This window comes from Leucoraja erinacea, chromosome 32, assembly GCF_028641065.1.
Source record: "Leucoraja erinacea ecotype New England chromosome 32, Leri_hhj_1, whole genome shotgun sequence".
In the NCBI taxonomy this organism is placed as follows: domain Eukaryota; kingdom Metazoa; phylum Chordata; class Chondrichthyes; order Rajiformes; family Rajidae; genus Leucoraja; species Leucoraja erinaceus.
This window is the reverse complement of record NC_073408.1, coordinates 9,299,514-9,318,324: the sequence shown is the minus strand read 5'-3', so window position 1 is coordinate 9,318,324 and position 18,811 is coordinate 9,299,514. Positions and strand designations below refer to the sequence as shown.

The following is an 18,811-nucleotide window of genomic DNA, read 5'->3' as shown; positions in this document are numbered from 1 at the left end:
TTAAATACTCTTTTTATCTTGTTTTTGTGAACAATGTAACCATCCACAGGGAACAAGCTAAGAATAGTAAGGAACCGTAGATGCTGGAATCTTGAGGAAAACGCAAAGTGCTGGAGGAACTCAATCGGTCAGGCAGCATCTGTGAAGGGAATGGACAGGCGGCGTTTCTGGCTGGGAGCCTTCTTTTGTCTAAAGTCTGAAATATGTTGCCTATCTATTCCCTCCACAAATGCTGTTTGACGGTGTTAAGCTAAAATAAATATACTCTGACCACAAAGCTAAGTGTATTGTGTAACAAACTGCATACTGACATTTCTTATTGATGCCTGTGAATGCAGTAGTAATGCTGTTATTACAGAACATTTTATTATTAAATATTTTTCAATTAATGCACACACTGATTTTTTTTTGTGTTTATTATATTGTTTACAATGTACCATGTGTACATATTCTGTTGTGCTGTTGCAAGTAAGAATTTCATTGTTCTATCTGGAACATATGACAATAAAACTCTCTCTCTCTCACTTTCTCTCTCTCTCTCTCGCTCTCGCTCTCTCTCGCTCTCAACAAAGAACCATGAAATAGCTTTGTGTTTTCTTGGGTATATTTTCCAAAATCCATGTGCGCTGATTATTTCTGTCTCCTGTATTATTGAATGGAGCTACACTTGCACTGATTATTAACGTCCCCAGCATGGCTCATGTTGATTTAGTGGTAGTGCACTGAATATTATTGTCCACTGTGTTAAAAGTCGAGTTGAGTCAAGAGTGCTTAATTGTCATCTGTACTGACAACAGATGAGGGATATTTTTTCTTCCTGGGGCTTAACAGGCCCATAAAAATATGTCGATAACTAAGAGGGTGGTGGGAATATGGAATGAGCTGCCAGAGGAGGTAATTGAGGCAGACATTATAACAGCATTTAAAAGATACTTGGACAGGTACATAGCTAGGAAAGGTGCAGGAGTAATTCAGTGGGTCAGGCAGGATCTCTGGAGATAAAGAATGGGTGACATTTCGGGTCGGAACTCTTCTTCCGACTGAAAGTAGGGGATGGGAGGGGAAGGTGAAGAGCAGAAGGTGAGAAACCTATCAGGGCCAGCCACAAATGGCCTCAGGCAGGCCGGTGCCTGGTAGGTCCATTGTTGGCTCGGGAAGGTGTGATCTCAAGAGAAACAATGAGGAGAATTATGGAACTGGTAAAACAACTAGGGAGGAGAAATGGGGCAAGGAGAGAGGGGGAGGGGAAGGGAGTATGAAGTGACTTAAAATTACAGAATTCAGTGATCAATTGGGTTGTAAGCCACCCAAGCAAAATATGCGGTGCTGTTCCTCCAATTTGCTTGTGGCCTCACTCTGGCAATAGAGGAGTCCAAGGACAGAAAGGTCAGTATGGGAATTGGAAGGGGAGTTGAAATGGCTGGCAACTGGGAAATCCTGTAGGTCTAGGCGAACCAAGCACAGGTGTTCAGTGAAACGGTCACCAAATCTACGTTTAGTCTCGTCCATGTACAGGAGCCCACATCAGGAACATCGGATGCAGTAGATGAGGTTAGAGGAGTTACATATGAACCTCGGACTAACCAGAAGGATTGTTGGGGTCCCTGGTTGGAATGAGTGAGGAAGGATAAGGCAGGTGTTACATCTTCAAGATGTGTTTAGATAATGTGTTGGATGCAAAACAACGAACATCTCCTATGGTTGCAGGAGAACGTACCTGGGGAGGCTGGGTGGGAAGGGATGAGTGAACCAAGGAATTGTGAACAGAGCGGTTTTTCTGCTGAAGGTTAAAAGGGGTGTAGAGGGGAAGATGTGTTTAGTTTGGAGTTGACGGGAATGTCGGGGGATAATGTGTTGGATGCGGAGGCTGCTGGGGTGAGAGAATGTGGAGTGTGGAGAGAATTCCCTGAGCATCCACTCTACCTGTCAGGCCTTTCGCATAGAAATAAGTTCAATTCAATCCGACAGTCCTTCCTTGCTCCCTGGAAATATCTTCTTCCCATCCACTCTATCCAGGCCTCTATCACAGGTAGATATGGTTGTCATGAAGGCATTCAATTCATTGGCCTGTATCATTCAGGGTATTGAGGATATAAATTGGGGTTAGACACAAAAAGCTGGAGTAACTGAGCGGGACAGGCAGCATTTTTGGAGAGAAGGAATGGATGACGTTGTTATGTTACAGTTATGTACAAGACGTTGGTAAAGCCACATTTGGCCGCATTCAGTTTTTGTCACTTTGCTATAGGAAGGATGTTGTTAAGCTGGAAAGAGTGCAGAAAAGATTTTTGGCGGTGTTGCCAGGACTCGTGCTTGAGTTGAAGGCAGAGGCTGAGCATGCGCGGACTTTGTTCCTTGCTGCGCATGAGCCTGAGAGGTGTATAAGATCTTGATGAAAATTGATCTGGTAAATGCAGCCTTTTACCCTGAGCAGGGGAAGCAAGAAGCATAGGACATTGGGCAGAGGGGAAAGATATAATAGGAACCTGAGGGGCAACTTTTTCACACAGACAGTGGTGTGTATATGGAATGAGCTGCCAGAGGAGGTAGTTGAGGCAGGTGGTATAACAACATTTGAAAGACATTTGAACAGGTGCATGGATAGGAAAGGAAAAGAGTGATATGGGCCAAAGGCTGATTGATGGGTCTAGTGTAGATAGGGCTTCATGGTCGGCATGGGGAAGTCGGGCTGTTGTTTTCGTGCTGTATGACTATGAATACAGGTTTAGCCTCTCCTTGTAGTTCAAGCCCTCAGGTCCTGGCAATATCCTCGTAATTCTGCTCTGCACTCTTTCTAGTTTAATGGCATATTTCCTATTTCAAGGTGACCATAACTGAACACAATACTCCCAAGTGTGATCTTAAGATCTTGTACATCTGTATCAAAACATCCCAACTTCTATGCTCAATTACCTGACTGATGTATTGATGACTGAACACCAGGCATGGTGCATTGAATATGTGTTTAGAAGTTTAAAAAATGATTATTTTTTTAAAGTGGTGCGCAATTTAAAACAATACTGGATGCATTTTTTAAATGTGATATGAAATGGTTGTTTGTGCTAATCAGTGACATTTGGCATGTCTTCCTTCACCCTGGAGACCTCATTACACTCATGATGTATTCATTTTGCAATACAATTTAATTGAAAAATCGCTCTAGGTTCTATTCCAACAAGAAGCCAAAAGCAGCCAACATAATAATTTTAAGGGTATTTGAGAGAAAAGGTATTTGCAAGACTGGAGAATGGAACTGACAGGATTCCTCTGCTAGATGCCAGCAAAATCAATAACCCCACTCTCACCATCGACGGCACCACTGTCTCCCGATCTCCCAAGGCCCGCAACCTTGGCGTGATCTTTGATTCCACCCTCTCCCTTGAGCCTCGCATCCGCCATGTCATTAAAACCTCCTTCTTTCATCTCTGCAACATCGCCAAACTCAGACCCTCTCTCACACCTCCCGCTGCTGAAAGACTCATCCATGCCTTCATCTCCTCCCGACTGGACTATTGCAACTCACTTCTCCTTGGCATCAGCTCCACCTACATCAACCGACTCCAACTGGTCCAGAACGCAGCCGCCCGATTCATCACCCACACCAAATCCTGGCATCACACCACTCCAGTCCTCAAACAACTTCACTGGCTTCCCATCTCCCACCGGATCACCTACAAAATCCTGATCCTCACCTACAAAGCCCTCCACCATCTGCCCCCCCCCCCCCCCCCCCCCCCCCCCCCCATATCTCACTGACCTCCTCTCCCCCTACCAACCCCCACGGTCCCTCAGATCCACATCAGCCGGTCTCCTCTCCATCCACAAATCCAACCTCTGCAGTTTTGGGGCCAGAGCCTTCTCCAGGGCAGCTCCCAGGCTCTGGAACTCCCCCCCCTCCCCAACTGATCCGCAATTCCGTGTCCCTCACCATCTTCCAGTCCCGCCTCAAGACCCATCTCTTCACCTCTGCCTATCCTTAGCCCCACGTCCCCCTCCCTTTTCATCTGTGCATTAATTGCCTCATATTGTGTTTTGAATTGTATTCTGTCTTCTCTTTGTGTACTAGTCATGTCTCTACTATTTATTTCATTCTCCTTACATGTTTTTCCACTACCTGCTAAATTTTTGTAAGGTGTCCTTGAGACTCTTGAAAGGCGCCCATAAATAAAATTTATTATTATTATTATTAGCATTGCTTCGATGGTTGCGCACTTAGCCCCTTAGAATATTTCCTTTATACACACATCTGTGCGGTCAAATTCTGCTCTAATTCCATTACACATTTGCAGATACCACTACAATAATGGGCTGGATCTTGAACAATAACAAGACAGAGTACAGGAAGGCGAGAGAGAGCTTAATAATGTGATGCCAAGACAGCAACCTCAATGTCAGCAAAATGAAGTAGCTGGTCATTGATTTCAGGAAGTGGGTAGCATATGCACTCCAATCTGTATGAATGGCGTTGAAGTGCAGATGGTCGAGAGCTTCCAGTTCCTAGATGTAAATGTCAACAACAATTTGATGTGTTCCACATTGACAATAGAGCCAAGAATGCGCATCAATACATCTACTTCCTCAGATGACTAAGGAAATTTGGCATGTCCCCAATGACTAGTACTAATTTCTACATGCAGTGTAAAAAGCATCCAGGTTTGACAATTGCTCTGTTCAAGAACATGAAAAACTGAGGAGAGTTTGGACTCTGCCCAGTCCCTTGTACCACAAAGTCTCTGTTTTACAAAACACTCCAGAGCTCTGCTAAAGGCTCTACTTCATCTAATCCTATTTAGTTCATAATGGAATACTTCCTGTACAGGGTATTGAAGTAACACCATGAAATATTTCTGATAAATGTTGAATTACCACAGGTTTAGCAAAAGAGTCACCAGCAAAGAAGCAATACAATGCAAATTACTTTAATTTCTTTGTTGCAACACAATTATAAGATTTCAATGCTCTGGAATTGATGCAGTTAAGCTAAGTTGGATAAACATACGAGGGCGAAAGAATGGAAATTTATGGGAGATGGTTTGTATGAAGCATAATACGATAGAACAAGAGTTCCCAACCTGAGGTAAATTTACCCCCACCCAGGGGGTAATTTTGCCTACTCGGGGTAAATTTGTTGATTCTGGATTTGTTAAAAACAGTATTATAAAATGTCCCCTTTGTCAGTTACTTTATTATGGGAGAAGTGTAAACTCAAATTACTGAACAAAACAGAATGGGAGTAAATTTACTTTCGAAAAGTTGCCAGGGGTAAATGGGACATAAAATGTTGGGAACCCCTGTGATGGAACTTTATTTATCTCAGGAGGGAAGTTGATCTGCCAGCAGTCATAAAACACAAGATACATGAAATATGAAGTTAAAGTGACGAGTGGAAAGAATTGAGGATGTGCAAAGATTGGGGGGGGGAAGGGGAACGGAAATCAGTCCACCCCACAATAGAAGGGGCAAGTGTTGTACAGTTTGATAGCCACTGGGAAAAGGGATCTCCTGTGGCGCTCGGTACTGCATCTTGGTGGAGGTACTCCTCGGTTGATCAGTGTGTCTTGGAGGGGGTGAGCTGTATTGTCCGAGATGCTCCGCAGTTTGAGGAGCATCCTCCGTTTCAAGACCACCTCCCATGAATCCAACTCTGCCTCCAGGACAGAGCCAGCCTTTCTGAATAGTTTGTAAATCCTGTTACCATCCGTGGCCTTCGCCCTGCTCCCTCAGCACATAACAGCAAAGAAGATGAGACTGGCTGCCACCGATTGGTAAAGCATTTGCAGCATCTTACTGCAGATGTTAAAGGCGTTAACATAATGGATAAGACTTTAGCTGAATATGAACTCGCATGGTTCATTTTCAGCACATTGGCCTTCGTCAGTCATAGTATTGAGTATAGCAGTTGGGAGGTCTTATTACAGTTGTGCAAGACATTGGTGAGGCCACATTTGGAGTATTATGTTCAGTTTTGGTCACCCTGTTATAGGAAAGGGTGCAGAGAAGATTTATGAGGATGTTGCCAGGACTCGGCGGCCTGCGCTGCAGGGAGAGGTTGAGCAGGCTGGGGCTTTATTCTTTGGAGCAAAGGAAGATGAGGGCTGATCTTATTGAGGTGCACAAAATCATAAGATTAATAGATTGGGTAAATACATAGTATTTTTCCTGTTTCTATCTCTATGACTGCAACATAACTAGTTTGTGTGGTATGCAGACTGCATATTTACATTCATAAGGTCAGGTGTGGACTATAAAAGTTGAGAAGTCATGTTCCTGTTGTATAAAACATTAGTTAGACCACATTTGACATTTTAAATGTGTATAATTAAAGTCCCCCCATTGCAGGAAGGAAGTAGAGGCTTGCGAGAGGGTGTAGAAGAGGTTTACTAGAATGCTGCCTGGAATACAGGATATTAACTATAAGGAGATGTGGACAAACTTGAATTGGATTGCAGTGGATGTCAGTCACACATACCAGACTCCCCACCATTGACTCTCTACATTTGCCTCGGAAAAGCAGCCAACATAATCAAAAGAACGGTCTACCCTGATACTTCCTTCTTCTCACTCTCATCCAGCAGTAGGTACAAAAGCTTGAAAGCATGCACCACCAGACTCAGGAACAGCTTCTTCCCCTCTGTAATCAGGTTTCTGAACAGTCCTTCCTTAAGCTAGGGTAGTTCGATTCACCTCTACCCCATTGAGGACATTGGATTTGGTTTATGAAACTGGTGTACTGCAATACTGAGAACTATATTCTGCACTCTGTATCTTCCCCTTTGCCCTATCTATTGTACTTGAGTTTAGTTTAATTTATTATTGTCACATGTATGGAGTTACAATAAAAGCTTTTGTTTGGCGATTGTATTTATGTGTCGTATTGTGTGATCAGATTGAAAGGCATGCAAAACAAAGCTTTTCACTGTACACGTGATAAAATACACGTGATACACGTGACAAAAATAAACCAAAATCTAGAGCGTCAGAGTGACTTGATTGAAGTATATTAACTGATGAGAGGCATAGATAAGGTAGATAATCAGAGCCTCTCGCCCAGGATGAAAATGTTAAATACTAATGGACATAGCTTTGAGGTGAGAGGGGAAAGAATTACAAGACAAGTTTTATTTTTACACAGTGGAGTGTGTTCCTGGAACACATTGCCACATAGCATGCTGTAAGCAGATACAATAACAATGTTTAAGAGGCATTTAGACAGACATGAATATGAAGGGAGTGGCGGAATATAAACTGAATGCAGGCAGATGTACAATTTAAATTGGTTTCTGGTTGATACGAACGTCATAAGCTTGAGGGCCTGTTTGTGTGCTGTACAGAGAAGGAGACCTTCCCTGTCCTTATCCTGACTAACCATTCCAGACCACCAACGTGGTTCACTCTGAATTTCTTGAGTTACCAATCTGTAAATGAATATATGTTTAATGGAATCACTTGACATCAGTAAAACTCGAGCTCAGTACATCTGGCAGTGAACCTCAGCAACTGTGGGAAATAATAATGAACAGAAAGAGGCATGAGTTACTGCTTGGGTTAATCCCAAGGCCTCAGCTGAAAGCCTGATCTACTACAACAAGCTCTAACCAAAACCACAAGAATCCATTCAAGGGCAGTTACTCAATTCGTTCAAATAAACATTTTGCCTCATTCTTAGATAAATTGTGGTACACTTTAGTTATTCACATATACCAGTACATTAATGCTGCCCTCACTGCCCTAACATTTCTATTGTCCAGCTACTTAAAAAACAACACACTCGGGTCATATATTCAAAGCACGAGGTTTCACCAAAAATCCGAACTACTTTTCCCAGTGAAAAGTTGTGAAATCAGTGTTTTTTTAGACTTCTATAACACAGGATTCTAAAAAAAGGTTTCATAAATATCCAAAATGGTATGTTCAATGGTGGAGATTGTACATGATTGGAAGATTTATGTTTTAGATTTAAAATAGCTCAAATTTAAATGGACAGTACTAAAATATGAGAATGTTACCTCATTTTTACTTATAAACACACAAAGTTGGATTGGAATGAGACTCTGGTTTGGCCTTGCGATATGCTTCATCTGGAACCTTCAACAAAGCATCACCTTCTTTGCTGGAAAGCAGACAAACACCCAAAAAAACCTCCATGTAGGAAGAAACTGCAGATGTTGGTTTACACCGAAGATAGGCACAAAATGCTGGATCAACTCAGCGGGACATGCAGCACCTCTGGATAGAAGGAATGGGTGACGTTTTGGGATGGGACCAGACTTCTTCAGGAGAAGGGTCTCGACCCGAAACGTCACCCATTCCTTCTATAGAGGCACTGCCTGTCCCGCTGAGTTGCTCCAGCATTTTGTGTCGATCTTCAAAAAAATCTTCAGAGGCAATGGTCACAGGACCAATTCCCACATTGACATCTCAGCGAAGCTGTTTCATTAGCTCCAGCACCGTAAACATATTGAACGATTGGAAGTGCTGTTATTTGAATCAGTTGTAGAATGAAAGTCTACTTCTCTACACTGGGCATGTGGTGCTATCCTGAGGAAGAGCAGGGGACAAGGACTTGTGCCTAGTGACTCACAGCCAATATTTATCTTTAACCAACAGATTACGTGATCATTATCACACTGTTGGCTGGAAGAGTTTGCTATTAACAAATTGGCTGTCTGGTTCCAATATTGCAATTATTGCATTTCAAAAGTACTTCATTATCTTAAAGTGCTTTCAGACATCATGGGTTCATGAAAGGGTTCATTATATATTTTATATAAAATGTAAATCTTTGTTTTCACTTTGACAATGAAGCTTCTATACAGGATGTATTTAACTTACATAAGTAGCAGTGCTGACGTATGAAGTGACTATTAAACCAGAAAGAGTTCTCCGAAACACATTCATCTTTCTGAGGAGGAATTTATTTCGTCAGAGAATGGTGAATCTGTGGAATTCATTGCCACAGACGGCTGTGGAGGCCGTCAATTGATATTTTTAAGGCAGAGATAGATATATTTTTGTTTAGTACAGGTGTCAGAGGTCCTCCCCAGAAGGCAGGACAATGTGATGAGGAGGGAGAGATGGATCAGCCATGATTGAATGGTGGAGTAGACTTGATGGGCCGAATGGCCTAATTCTACTCCTATCACATGAACTGACCTGATATTTCCTTGAGCACAGAAGATTTAATGATGATCTGATTGAGATGATAAAAGCATTTGATGGGTAATTTCAGATAAACTGTGCCTCACAACATTTGGACAGGTACATAGATAGGATTAGAGGGACATCTGCCAAAAGCAGACAAATGGGACGAATAAAAGGGCCTGTTTCCATGCTGTATGACTCTGACTCTCCAGTAACTTGCCTACCTCAGATGTTAGGCTCACTGGTCTATAGTTCGCTGGCTTTTCCTTGCAACCCTTCTTACCAAGAGTCACAACATTAGCCACCTTCCACACTTCCAACACTTCACTCGTGTCCAATGATGATTCGTAAATCTCAGCAGAGAGCCTGCAGTTTCATCTGGCTTCCCACATTGTTCTTGGATATATCTGGTTCACATAATGCTGTAATCACCATCAATGGTGCTAAAGTAGAAATCAACAGTCAAGAGTATTTTATTGTCATATGTCCCAGATAGAACAATGAAATTCTTACTTGATGCAGCACAACAGAATATGTAAACATAGTACATAAGAAGAGGAAAAAAGTTCAGTGTGTGTGTATATATACATGTACACACATACTCAAAAAACAAACAATGATAGTGCGATAATAATAATAGTCTGTTATTAATTCAGAGCTTATTTGTTGTCGTGTTTAATAGCCTGATGACTGTGGGGAAGAAGCTGTTCCTAAACCTGGATGTTACAAAGTTTTCAGGCTCCGGTGCCTTCTCCCCGATGGCAGTGGTGAAATGAGTGTGGCCAGGATGGTGTGGGCCTCTGATGATGTTAGCTGCCTTTTTGAGGCAGCGACTCCGATGGTGGGGAGGTCAGAGGCGATGATGGACTGGGCAGTGTTCACAACTTTTTGCAGTCTTTTCTGCTCCTGGACATTGAGTGCTTCAAGTTCCTAGGTGCAAATATTACCAACAATGTCATGAACCTACCATATTGAAGTGTAAGCTATGAAGGCACACCATCGCCTCTACTTCCTCAGGAGACTGAGGAATTTCAGCATATCTCCAATGATTCGTACAAACCTCTACAGATACATCGTAGAAAGCATACTGTTAGGTTGTGACTCCGTCTACCATTGATCCCACCATGCTGCTTCAGGAAAGCAGCCAACACAATCAGTCTTTTCCCAACCTAGTCCAGGGCTCTCACTAACTTTTTTTCCCTGTTGCATGCCGGGCAACTTAGGCAGCCTTTTTAGGTTGCCAAATGACTGTTTAGGTGGTCAATTTAAGACGGCTTGCATGATACGTGCGATAATGTGCTCGAACTAAGTGCGTAGTTACCAGTTGGAATTATGCTCAATGAAGCATTCACATATTATTTCTGCTTCAAATAATGTCACAAACTAAACATTCACCAATCAAGCCAAAATTTATGACCAATATTTCAGAAATTAACAGGAATCTGAGAGGTAGCTTTTTCACACAAAGGGTGCTGGATGTATGTAACGAGCTGCCAGAGGAGGTAGTTAAGGCTGGGACTATCCTAATGTTTAAGAGACATTTGGACACGTACATGGATAGCACAGATTTAGATGGATATGGGCCAAACGCGTGTGAGTGGGACTAGTTTAGATGGGACCTGTTGGTTGGTGTGGGCAAGTTGGGCTGAAGGGCCTGTTTCCACACTGCATCATTCTATGACTAAAGACAAGATATGTACCACAATTACATGCAGCAAAGTTACAATACAGTATCTCAACTCTTTTTACACATTGCAATTAATGCAATTTCTATTATTTCTTTCCACTTCCCAACAAAAATGTGGTTGGATTATTCAGCGTATGATCAACCTGTGTCACTAAATCCTGGACCATATATGCTTATCCATGCATACTACAGATTGATGCAAGCATGTTTTCTGTGAAGGACCGAAAATTATCATGACACGGCCATAGCTTGGGTCGTTATTGCTATTGGTACAGAAACACTCTTGCTTCCCACATAATTTATCCACAACAAAATATCCAGGTTGCAAGGAAATTTCTAAAGGCATTTTATGATAATAGCTGTTAAAACCGACTATACCCATCTGACAAGTTAAATGTTACACTAACTGACAAGAGATGGCCAAAGGACATAACTGCAGCAAATGTTCTTTTGGTAATATGTTTAAAGGTGTCAAAACGCCACATTACCGGACATTCAGATTAAATGTATGTGTTTTTAACAGCAATGAAGATACCCAGTTTGTATGCAGCAGATTGTTTTTAAATTATTGATAAACGCTGTTTCCATCATTCCCACTTCAGAATTAACGTTAAAATTTCAACCAAAATATCTCCTGACCAAATTTGTGATGTATATGACCGACTATGGAAGTAAAACCTGGATACAATCCAACGTATAGTTGTGAATGTTGCTCATTAAATAACAGTACTGGTACTCCATATTATGAGCATTGATTTGCCATTAAAATGAATTCTGCAATAAAGTGTCGACGGTAGCAGTGACAATCGAACATTGTGGTTTTAATGTTTCACGTGTTCACAATTTAAATAATCAATCTTTATGGATTAAAACAAATAATAACATTGGGATTTAAAACACATTTGATTGCATTCCGTTATCAAACATAATCAATTTGCACTCTGAAGACATTTCCAGCACAATAGGGTCGGGGGGGGGGGGGTCGGTGAACCAGTGCGGGGTGGATAGATGGGGGAGTGAGAAGGCAAGGGGCGGGATGGATGGATTGAGACAGGAATTAGTGTGTGTTGGTTGGAATAGGTAAAATTGTGAGGGGAGAGTACGAGGGAAGTCAGTGGGGTTGACAGGGAGCTTCAGTACAGGATGAATGGGGGGCTCAGTAATAGATGAATGAGGGAATCAGAACAGGATGGATCGGGGGGATCATTACAGGGTGAATGAGGGGATCAGTACAGGATGAATGGGGGGAGGCAGTGCAGGATGGATGGGAACGGGGGTGAGTACAGGATGAATTGGGGGATCAGTGCAGGATGAATAGATGGGGGGGGTAGATGGGGAGGGGAGCACAGAAGATGTCAGTGAGGACTGAATAGGGGTGGGAATGGGGAACAGTGGAGAGGAGGGGTCCCAGGATAATGGGGGCGTACAAGAGAGAGAGAGAGAGAGAGAGAGAGGGGGGGGTGGGGAGGAAGGAAGGTCAACGCTCATCGGACACGGACGGTATCATCGCCCCGCTGCCTTGGCCGTCCCTTTCCACCGCCAAGTGCCGCCGCCAAAGGGGGAGGCAGTTGGGATCTCCATGCCACCGCCTCCCCTCCTCCGCCAGCCAACAGACGGTTCGGGGCCGAGTGGTGCAGCTGCTTCAGACGGCGGAAGGAGGCCTCTCCCTTCTTTCCTCCATCCCGGCCTCGGCGTGCGGGAGGGTTTGTTTTGAAAGCGGTTATGGCCGTTAGCGAATTGGCAAGCAGCGGCCGCTATCAGGGCGGGCGGGCTGCTGGAGGAGGAGGAGCCGCTATAGCTGTTGCTGCCAAAGATCCTATATACCGTCCTATAGGATCTTTGGCCGCTATTGTGCGGGGCCTGTCATTCGCTCCAACCCTTCGCCACTCCACACCCCATATCTTTGCTCCGCACTACGTCATCGCCGCCGACACGAAAAGTCACGTTCCCTTTCTCCAGAGATGCTGCTTGACCCATTGAGTTACTCCAGTTTTATGTGTCTATCTTCGTTATAAACCAGTATTTGCAGTGCCAAGCTGGTCAAAATGACTCGGCATTTAGGTTGCCCAGCGTCACTTTGGGTGGTCAATGGCACCCGGGCAATCGCTAATTTCGAGCCCTGCTCATTCCTCCTACACCCTGCTCTCGTCGGGCAGGAGACATGGATGCTCGAAAGCGTACACCACCAGATGCAGGAACAGTTTCTTCGCCTTTGCTATCAGGCTTCTGAACAGTTCTACCATAAGCTAGGCTACAGTCCCAATTCTCCAACTTACCTCGTTGCAGACATTGGACATTTTGCTGAGATCAATATTTGTACACTATCTTCTATTCGCTCTACCTATTGAACTTGAGATTGGCTTGATTGTATTTATGTGTGGTATTAACTGATTTGATTGGACAGCATTTAATTAACAGCTTTTCACTGTACTTTGGAACATACGACAGTAACAAACCTAAACCTCTGTGAAAGTCTATATCCGAGAGTGGGCCGAAGAATCTTCAGGGGACTGTGGGATGATGTTAGAGGATGATGTTAGATGTTAGAGGAGTCCTAAATCATGAGGGTCAGAGACAAGTCTTCCCAGGCAATGTGAACCAAAAACTAGAAAGCATAGGCTTAAGTTGAGAGGGGAAAATTTAAAAGGAACCTAAGGAACAATTTCTTCACACAGAGGGTGGTAAGTATATAGAACGAGTTGCATGAGAAAGTGATTGAGGCAGGTACGTGGAGAGTAAATTGGGTGCAGTTGTTATTGCGTAAGTTCACATCTGACATGTTGGTGACATTTATAAGCCAGGTGGCCAAAGTTCAGGACAGGCTGTAAGGATGAGGAAGAGGATGGCAAGGTAAATGCACGAAATAGAGGGATATGGATTATGTGCAGGGAGATAAAGTCTTGACATCATATTCAGCACACACATTATGGGCCAGAGGGCCTGTTCTTGTGCTGTACTGTTCTATGTTCTATATAAAGGAACCTTGGATGATTAGTGTTTGTAAATTTGGTCTAACAAAAAGCAAGTGTATGTAAGTTTTAAAACATGAAATCAGGCAGAGACTTAGAGGAATATAAAGCAAATAAGAAAGAACTTATGTGAGCCATTAGATGGCCCAAAAGGGACCATGAAATGTCTTTGGTGAGTTGGATTAAAGAAAGTCCCAAGACCTATTCTACATACATTAAAAAAAACAAGAGGATAAGCAGAGAGAAGGTGGGATTGTTCAAAGTTCACTAGTTATAGGAGTAGAAATAGGCCATTCAGCCCATTGAGTGTACTAGAAATAGGCCATTCAATCGTGACTGATCTCTGCCTCCTAATCCCATTTCCTGCCTTCTCCCCATGATCCTTGTTCTAATCAAAGATAAAGACTGTGCTTGGTGTCAGAAAATGTAGGCTAGGTACAAAATTAGTTCTTTGCTTCTGTATTCACCAAGGAGAAGGAAATGGGGAATAGCAAGATCAGTGTGGAGAATACTAGTATACAAGAGCAGTGTGAGATTAAGATGAGGTGGTGTTGGGGCTCTTGAAGAGCATTAAAGTCAGAAAGTAAAAGCAATGGTTTGACAACTTAGAAAGCAGGAGCTCAGTGATTGGGACATTTCATTTATATATTTCATATTTTTCTTTCTCTCTAACAGGTGGCAATAAAAATAATTGACAAGTCTCAACTGGATGCTGTGAACTTGGAGAAGATATACAGAGAAGTTCAAATAATGAAGCTGCTGGATCATCCACACATCATCAAACTCTACCAGGTAAAGAAATCAAATTTAACTCCTGTCACCTTCTTTTCCTAAAAGATCTTTGTTTCAACTGAAAAAATCATTAACACTTCATGAAAAGGATGCCAGTGATTGGAATGCTAGTTGGAGGTGGTTTCTTCCTGCACTGACTCAAGATCCTGCTGACAGACATTTAGAGGGCCATACTGTTCCTTCACTTGCTTGGCCGTTCCATCAGATTAGGGCTGATTTGGCAACATAACATTGTAGAAAGATGCACCAGAGACTTTGAACATTCCTTTGCCTCTACAGATGCAGCCTGACATGCTGAGTTCCTCCAGAGTTTTTTCTGCTCCAGCAAGTCCAGCATCTGCAGTCTCTTGTACTCATAATTTCACCTTTCTCTCCACCAGTCTCCACTTCCATCCCACCCTGCATTAGTGATTAATTATCTTTACTCTTGCAAAGAGGCTGCCGAGTAGATTTGGGGAGTGGTAAAAATGCAGCTGATTTTTTTTGCACAAAAGCAATACTTGTAATTCTGCATGTAGTTTGTGATTCAGTCTGCAAAGGTAACACAACGGATGGCTAATACTCAGATTTTTATTGCAACTATGACATTTTTAATGTTGCTTAATGTCTCATAACTAAAAGCTTTTAGTCCTTTAAAGGTTAACAGCAGGAAATATTTTGGGTGTGGATTTTAGGTGTAAGGTGGGAAGAAGTGTCTCGACTTGAAATGTCGCCTATTCTCTTTCTCCAGACATGCTGTCTGACCTGCTGAGTTATTCCATCTTTTTTTTGTCTATCTTAGGTGTAAGGTGGGTTTTGCTGGCACTCTGTGTACCTTCATTTTTCTGGTTCATTCGTACCGCAAGCCTGTGGGTTTTTTTCAATATGTAAAGTTTGATGGTCTCAGTTGAGGTAGGTGTTGACTTGCTCTTTCTTGTGTTCGCAGGTCATGGAGACCAAAAATATGCTGTATCTTGTAACTGAGTATGCCAAAAATGGAGAGATCTTCGGTAAGTGTTTGTCTCATTGCATCTCTGTCCATGTCTGTCCACCGGTTCTCACAACTCTACATGTGTGAAGACATCTGGTATATATGTTCAGGTTAAAATGGGTTTACAAAATGAGAGGGGATAGCCACACCATTTGTTTTTTTTTGTAAGAGAGCGAACTGAACTTCAGTAATGAAGTGGCACTCAGTAATTCGTCCACAGGCACACATTCTGGCAGATATACTCGGTGTGTGGCTGACTGCCAGCTCTGGCTCTTTTTTCTGAGACAGAAGTTGGGCATTCATGTCTCTCTCTCCCTCAGGTGTGTCTCACATCCAATGAGATTTCCACACATTGATATCCCTGCTATAACCTGATAATGACTAGATAATTTATTTATCATCAATGTTGTCGGGACACTGCAGACAATAAGCACCAACATGGGCTGATGTTCCTTTGCAGCCATGGAGCATGTTTTATTGTATTCTGGTACTGTTTCTCGGATGAGACATTAAGCTAAGGCCTGCATTTATTCATTCTTCATCTTGCGTAGTCTAAAGTTGTAAGACAACTTGTTCTGTTTGATCTTCTGTGCACACTACGTTGATTGCATTCGTCGAAACAGGGTGGATCACGTGAAGGTTACAATCTCCCACCCCCATTTATTAATTGAACCATCAAGAGCCAATGGCATCCTTTTGAAGAATAATAGAGGATGCTGTCTCCAGTGTCCTGGCCACTATTTATCCCAAAGACAACGTAATTGATAAATAAATTATCTAGGCATTATCATGTTATTGCAATGGGAGATCAGTAGGTGCAAATTCAAAAGTACCTCTTGGCTAATAGACACTTTGGGCAACTTGGATTACATAAATTGAAGGGTTTTTTTTTAATGGGTTGCACTGATACTATGGAATCTTTACTGTCTGTGATCTCTGAATGGTTTGAGAGTGGATTTTTGTTTGCAAGAAAATTTTGTTTGAGCTCCTTGCAGGATCTAGCCCATACACTTTGTGTTGCACTGAAGGACTGATGCATTGTCATTGGTGCCTTTTTTATCTGTGCAGGAGCATAAGCATTTTTGTTTTAAGTCAGCCTTGAAGGATACAAGATTTCACGTAAAACATGGCATCTCTTGTGTACGGACTCAATGTGGTCTACTATCATAAATTCTTATCATTAGTGTGATTGTGCCGGATTAGCAGGATTGTCACTGAACTGTAGGCAAATAAAATAATTTCACTATACATGGGTACACATGACAATCACGTACAATTGTACATTTGAACCTGTGATCACAGCTTCCTTCACCTAGCCATTTGGACATTGAGATTATGAGGAGTTTTAGACCCAATGCACTCTGTCAACTTAAGTCTTTTATCCGTTGTGCTTTTGGAGCCATTACTGAATGCAGAATTTCACTGTAGTATTTCCTGGCTGTAATGTGGAGGTGGTGGAAAGCTGGAGGAGGAGGGGGAGGAATGGATTTGGATCACATTTTTTATCCTGGAACTTGCTGTATTTAATTCATTTTGGGGGTCATGCGCATTATGGGACATTTGTTATCCATTCTGCATTGCTTTGGAGAAGATGCTTGTGAGCTGCCTACATTAACCTTGCAATCATTTTCATGAATGCTAGGGGAAGGAGTTGTAGCTTCAGTACAGTTTGTGGATGATATACACTGTAGTCACAGTGCACAGAGGGGGGGGTGTAAATTACTGTTTAGTATGACTTGGAGGTAATAGAGCAATCCATTGATACCCAGCTGACAAACCTCCAGAAATGTGGTTCAGAAACACACTTGTGGGAAACAATTTAGATACTCTCTGACAAAGGGACATCATCCAGGGTTATCCTGTTAATTATAAACAACTCAAGGATTTCTTGTCAGTGCGAACACACTCCAGAGATGCCATCTCAATGGGTACACGTTCCAGAGATGCCATCTCAATGGGAACACACTCTTTCACAGCCTATACATTACTTCCACTTCATCAGAAAGTGTCAACTAAACCCAAAGAGAAAAAGTGTGATCATCAGAAAAAACTGTTTATTATTCATATGCACAGTAGAAATAATCTATCAATACATCTAACAAATAGAGACAATGAAGGGCTAAGCCTAAATTAATAGACTGTGCAGGAAGCTTTCTCAATACAAACCTGGTCACCTCATAGGCCCCAGCAATACTGACCTGCTTGGCAACCTAGCCTTAGATAATACAAAATCTAATAACGTGCGATAAGCTCTTCTAATTGAGCTGCTTTGATGTAGAATTCTGTTAAGAACATGAAAGAGTTGACTGTTCTGCATCAGCATTTAAGTAGTTTTATGATCTTTCTTGTTACCCCACTGGCTGTTGTATGCTTGGCACATTATAAGCTCTGTTATATTATGCCATGTCTCTCTTCTGTGAATGTTTGATTCATTGATTGAATTGGTTTGAATTGAAATATACAGCATGGAAACAGGCCTTTTGGCTCACTGAGTCCACGCCATCCATTGATCACCCATTCACATTAGTTCTATGTTATCCCTCTGCCTACCCACTAGGACCAATTAACCTCCAAACCCGCACGTCTTTGGGATCTAGGAGGAAACTGGAGCTTCCCGAGGAAACCAACGCAATTGCTGAAAATTCTAAACACTCTTTAAAATAAGTTTGTTCTTTAAGGAAACAATGAATTGCAGATGCTAGTTTACAAATCATGACACAAAGTGCTGGAGTAACTCAGCATCTCAGGCAGCACCTCTTCAATGTCACCTATCCATGTTCTCCAGAGATGCTGCCTGACCTGCTGAGTTACTAAAGCTCTGTCTATCTTTGTTCTTGAGTTCACTTGGGTTCTCATGCTCTTTCTCAATCTCGTTGTTCATGCCTCCTCTCTTTCTCAAAGGGAAGGCTTTTTGTGTTCTCTTTTTTGTATGTGTTCCATGGGGTTTACTCACTCTCTCATATTACCTTGTGCTTTCTTCCTTTTCTGTTTTTTCCTACCTCACATTCTTTCCCTCACATTTACCTGTTCTCACTTTTTCCTCATTCTTTTTCATTCTTGTGTTTGCTTTTCATTGCTCCTTTCTTCCCTTTTTACTGTTCTCTCTTTCTCTCCATTTCACATATCACAGTCAACTGCCTTGATTATCATGATTTATTACTTGGGTACAATGTAGTCTGCTGTGGAGTGAAACCCCTGCTCTGAGAATCTGCCGCTGCATCAGGCATGCACTGATGACAATTTCATCCCAAG

At 42.4% G+C, this 18,811-nt stretch overlaps 1 protein-coding gene across 1 annotated transcript in view; it reads left to right on the top strand.

The window, feature by feature from the left end:
* sik2a (salt-inducible kinase 2a) overlaps positions 1 to 18,811 on the top strand; it is a 98,866-nt gene that overhangs the window by 14,973 nt on the left and 65,082 nt on the right. Inside the window, exons 2-3 of the mRNA XM_055660688.1 lie at positions 14,473 to 14,589; positions 15,515 to 15,578. Of these exons, the coding sequence (XP_055516663.1) occupies positions 14,473 to 14,589; positions 15,515 to 15,578 (181 nt within the window). The remainder of the gene's footprint in view (positions 1 to 14,472; positions 14,590 to 15,514; positions 15,579 to 18,811) is intronic.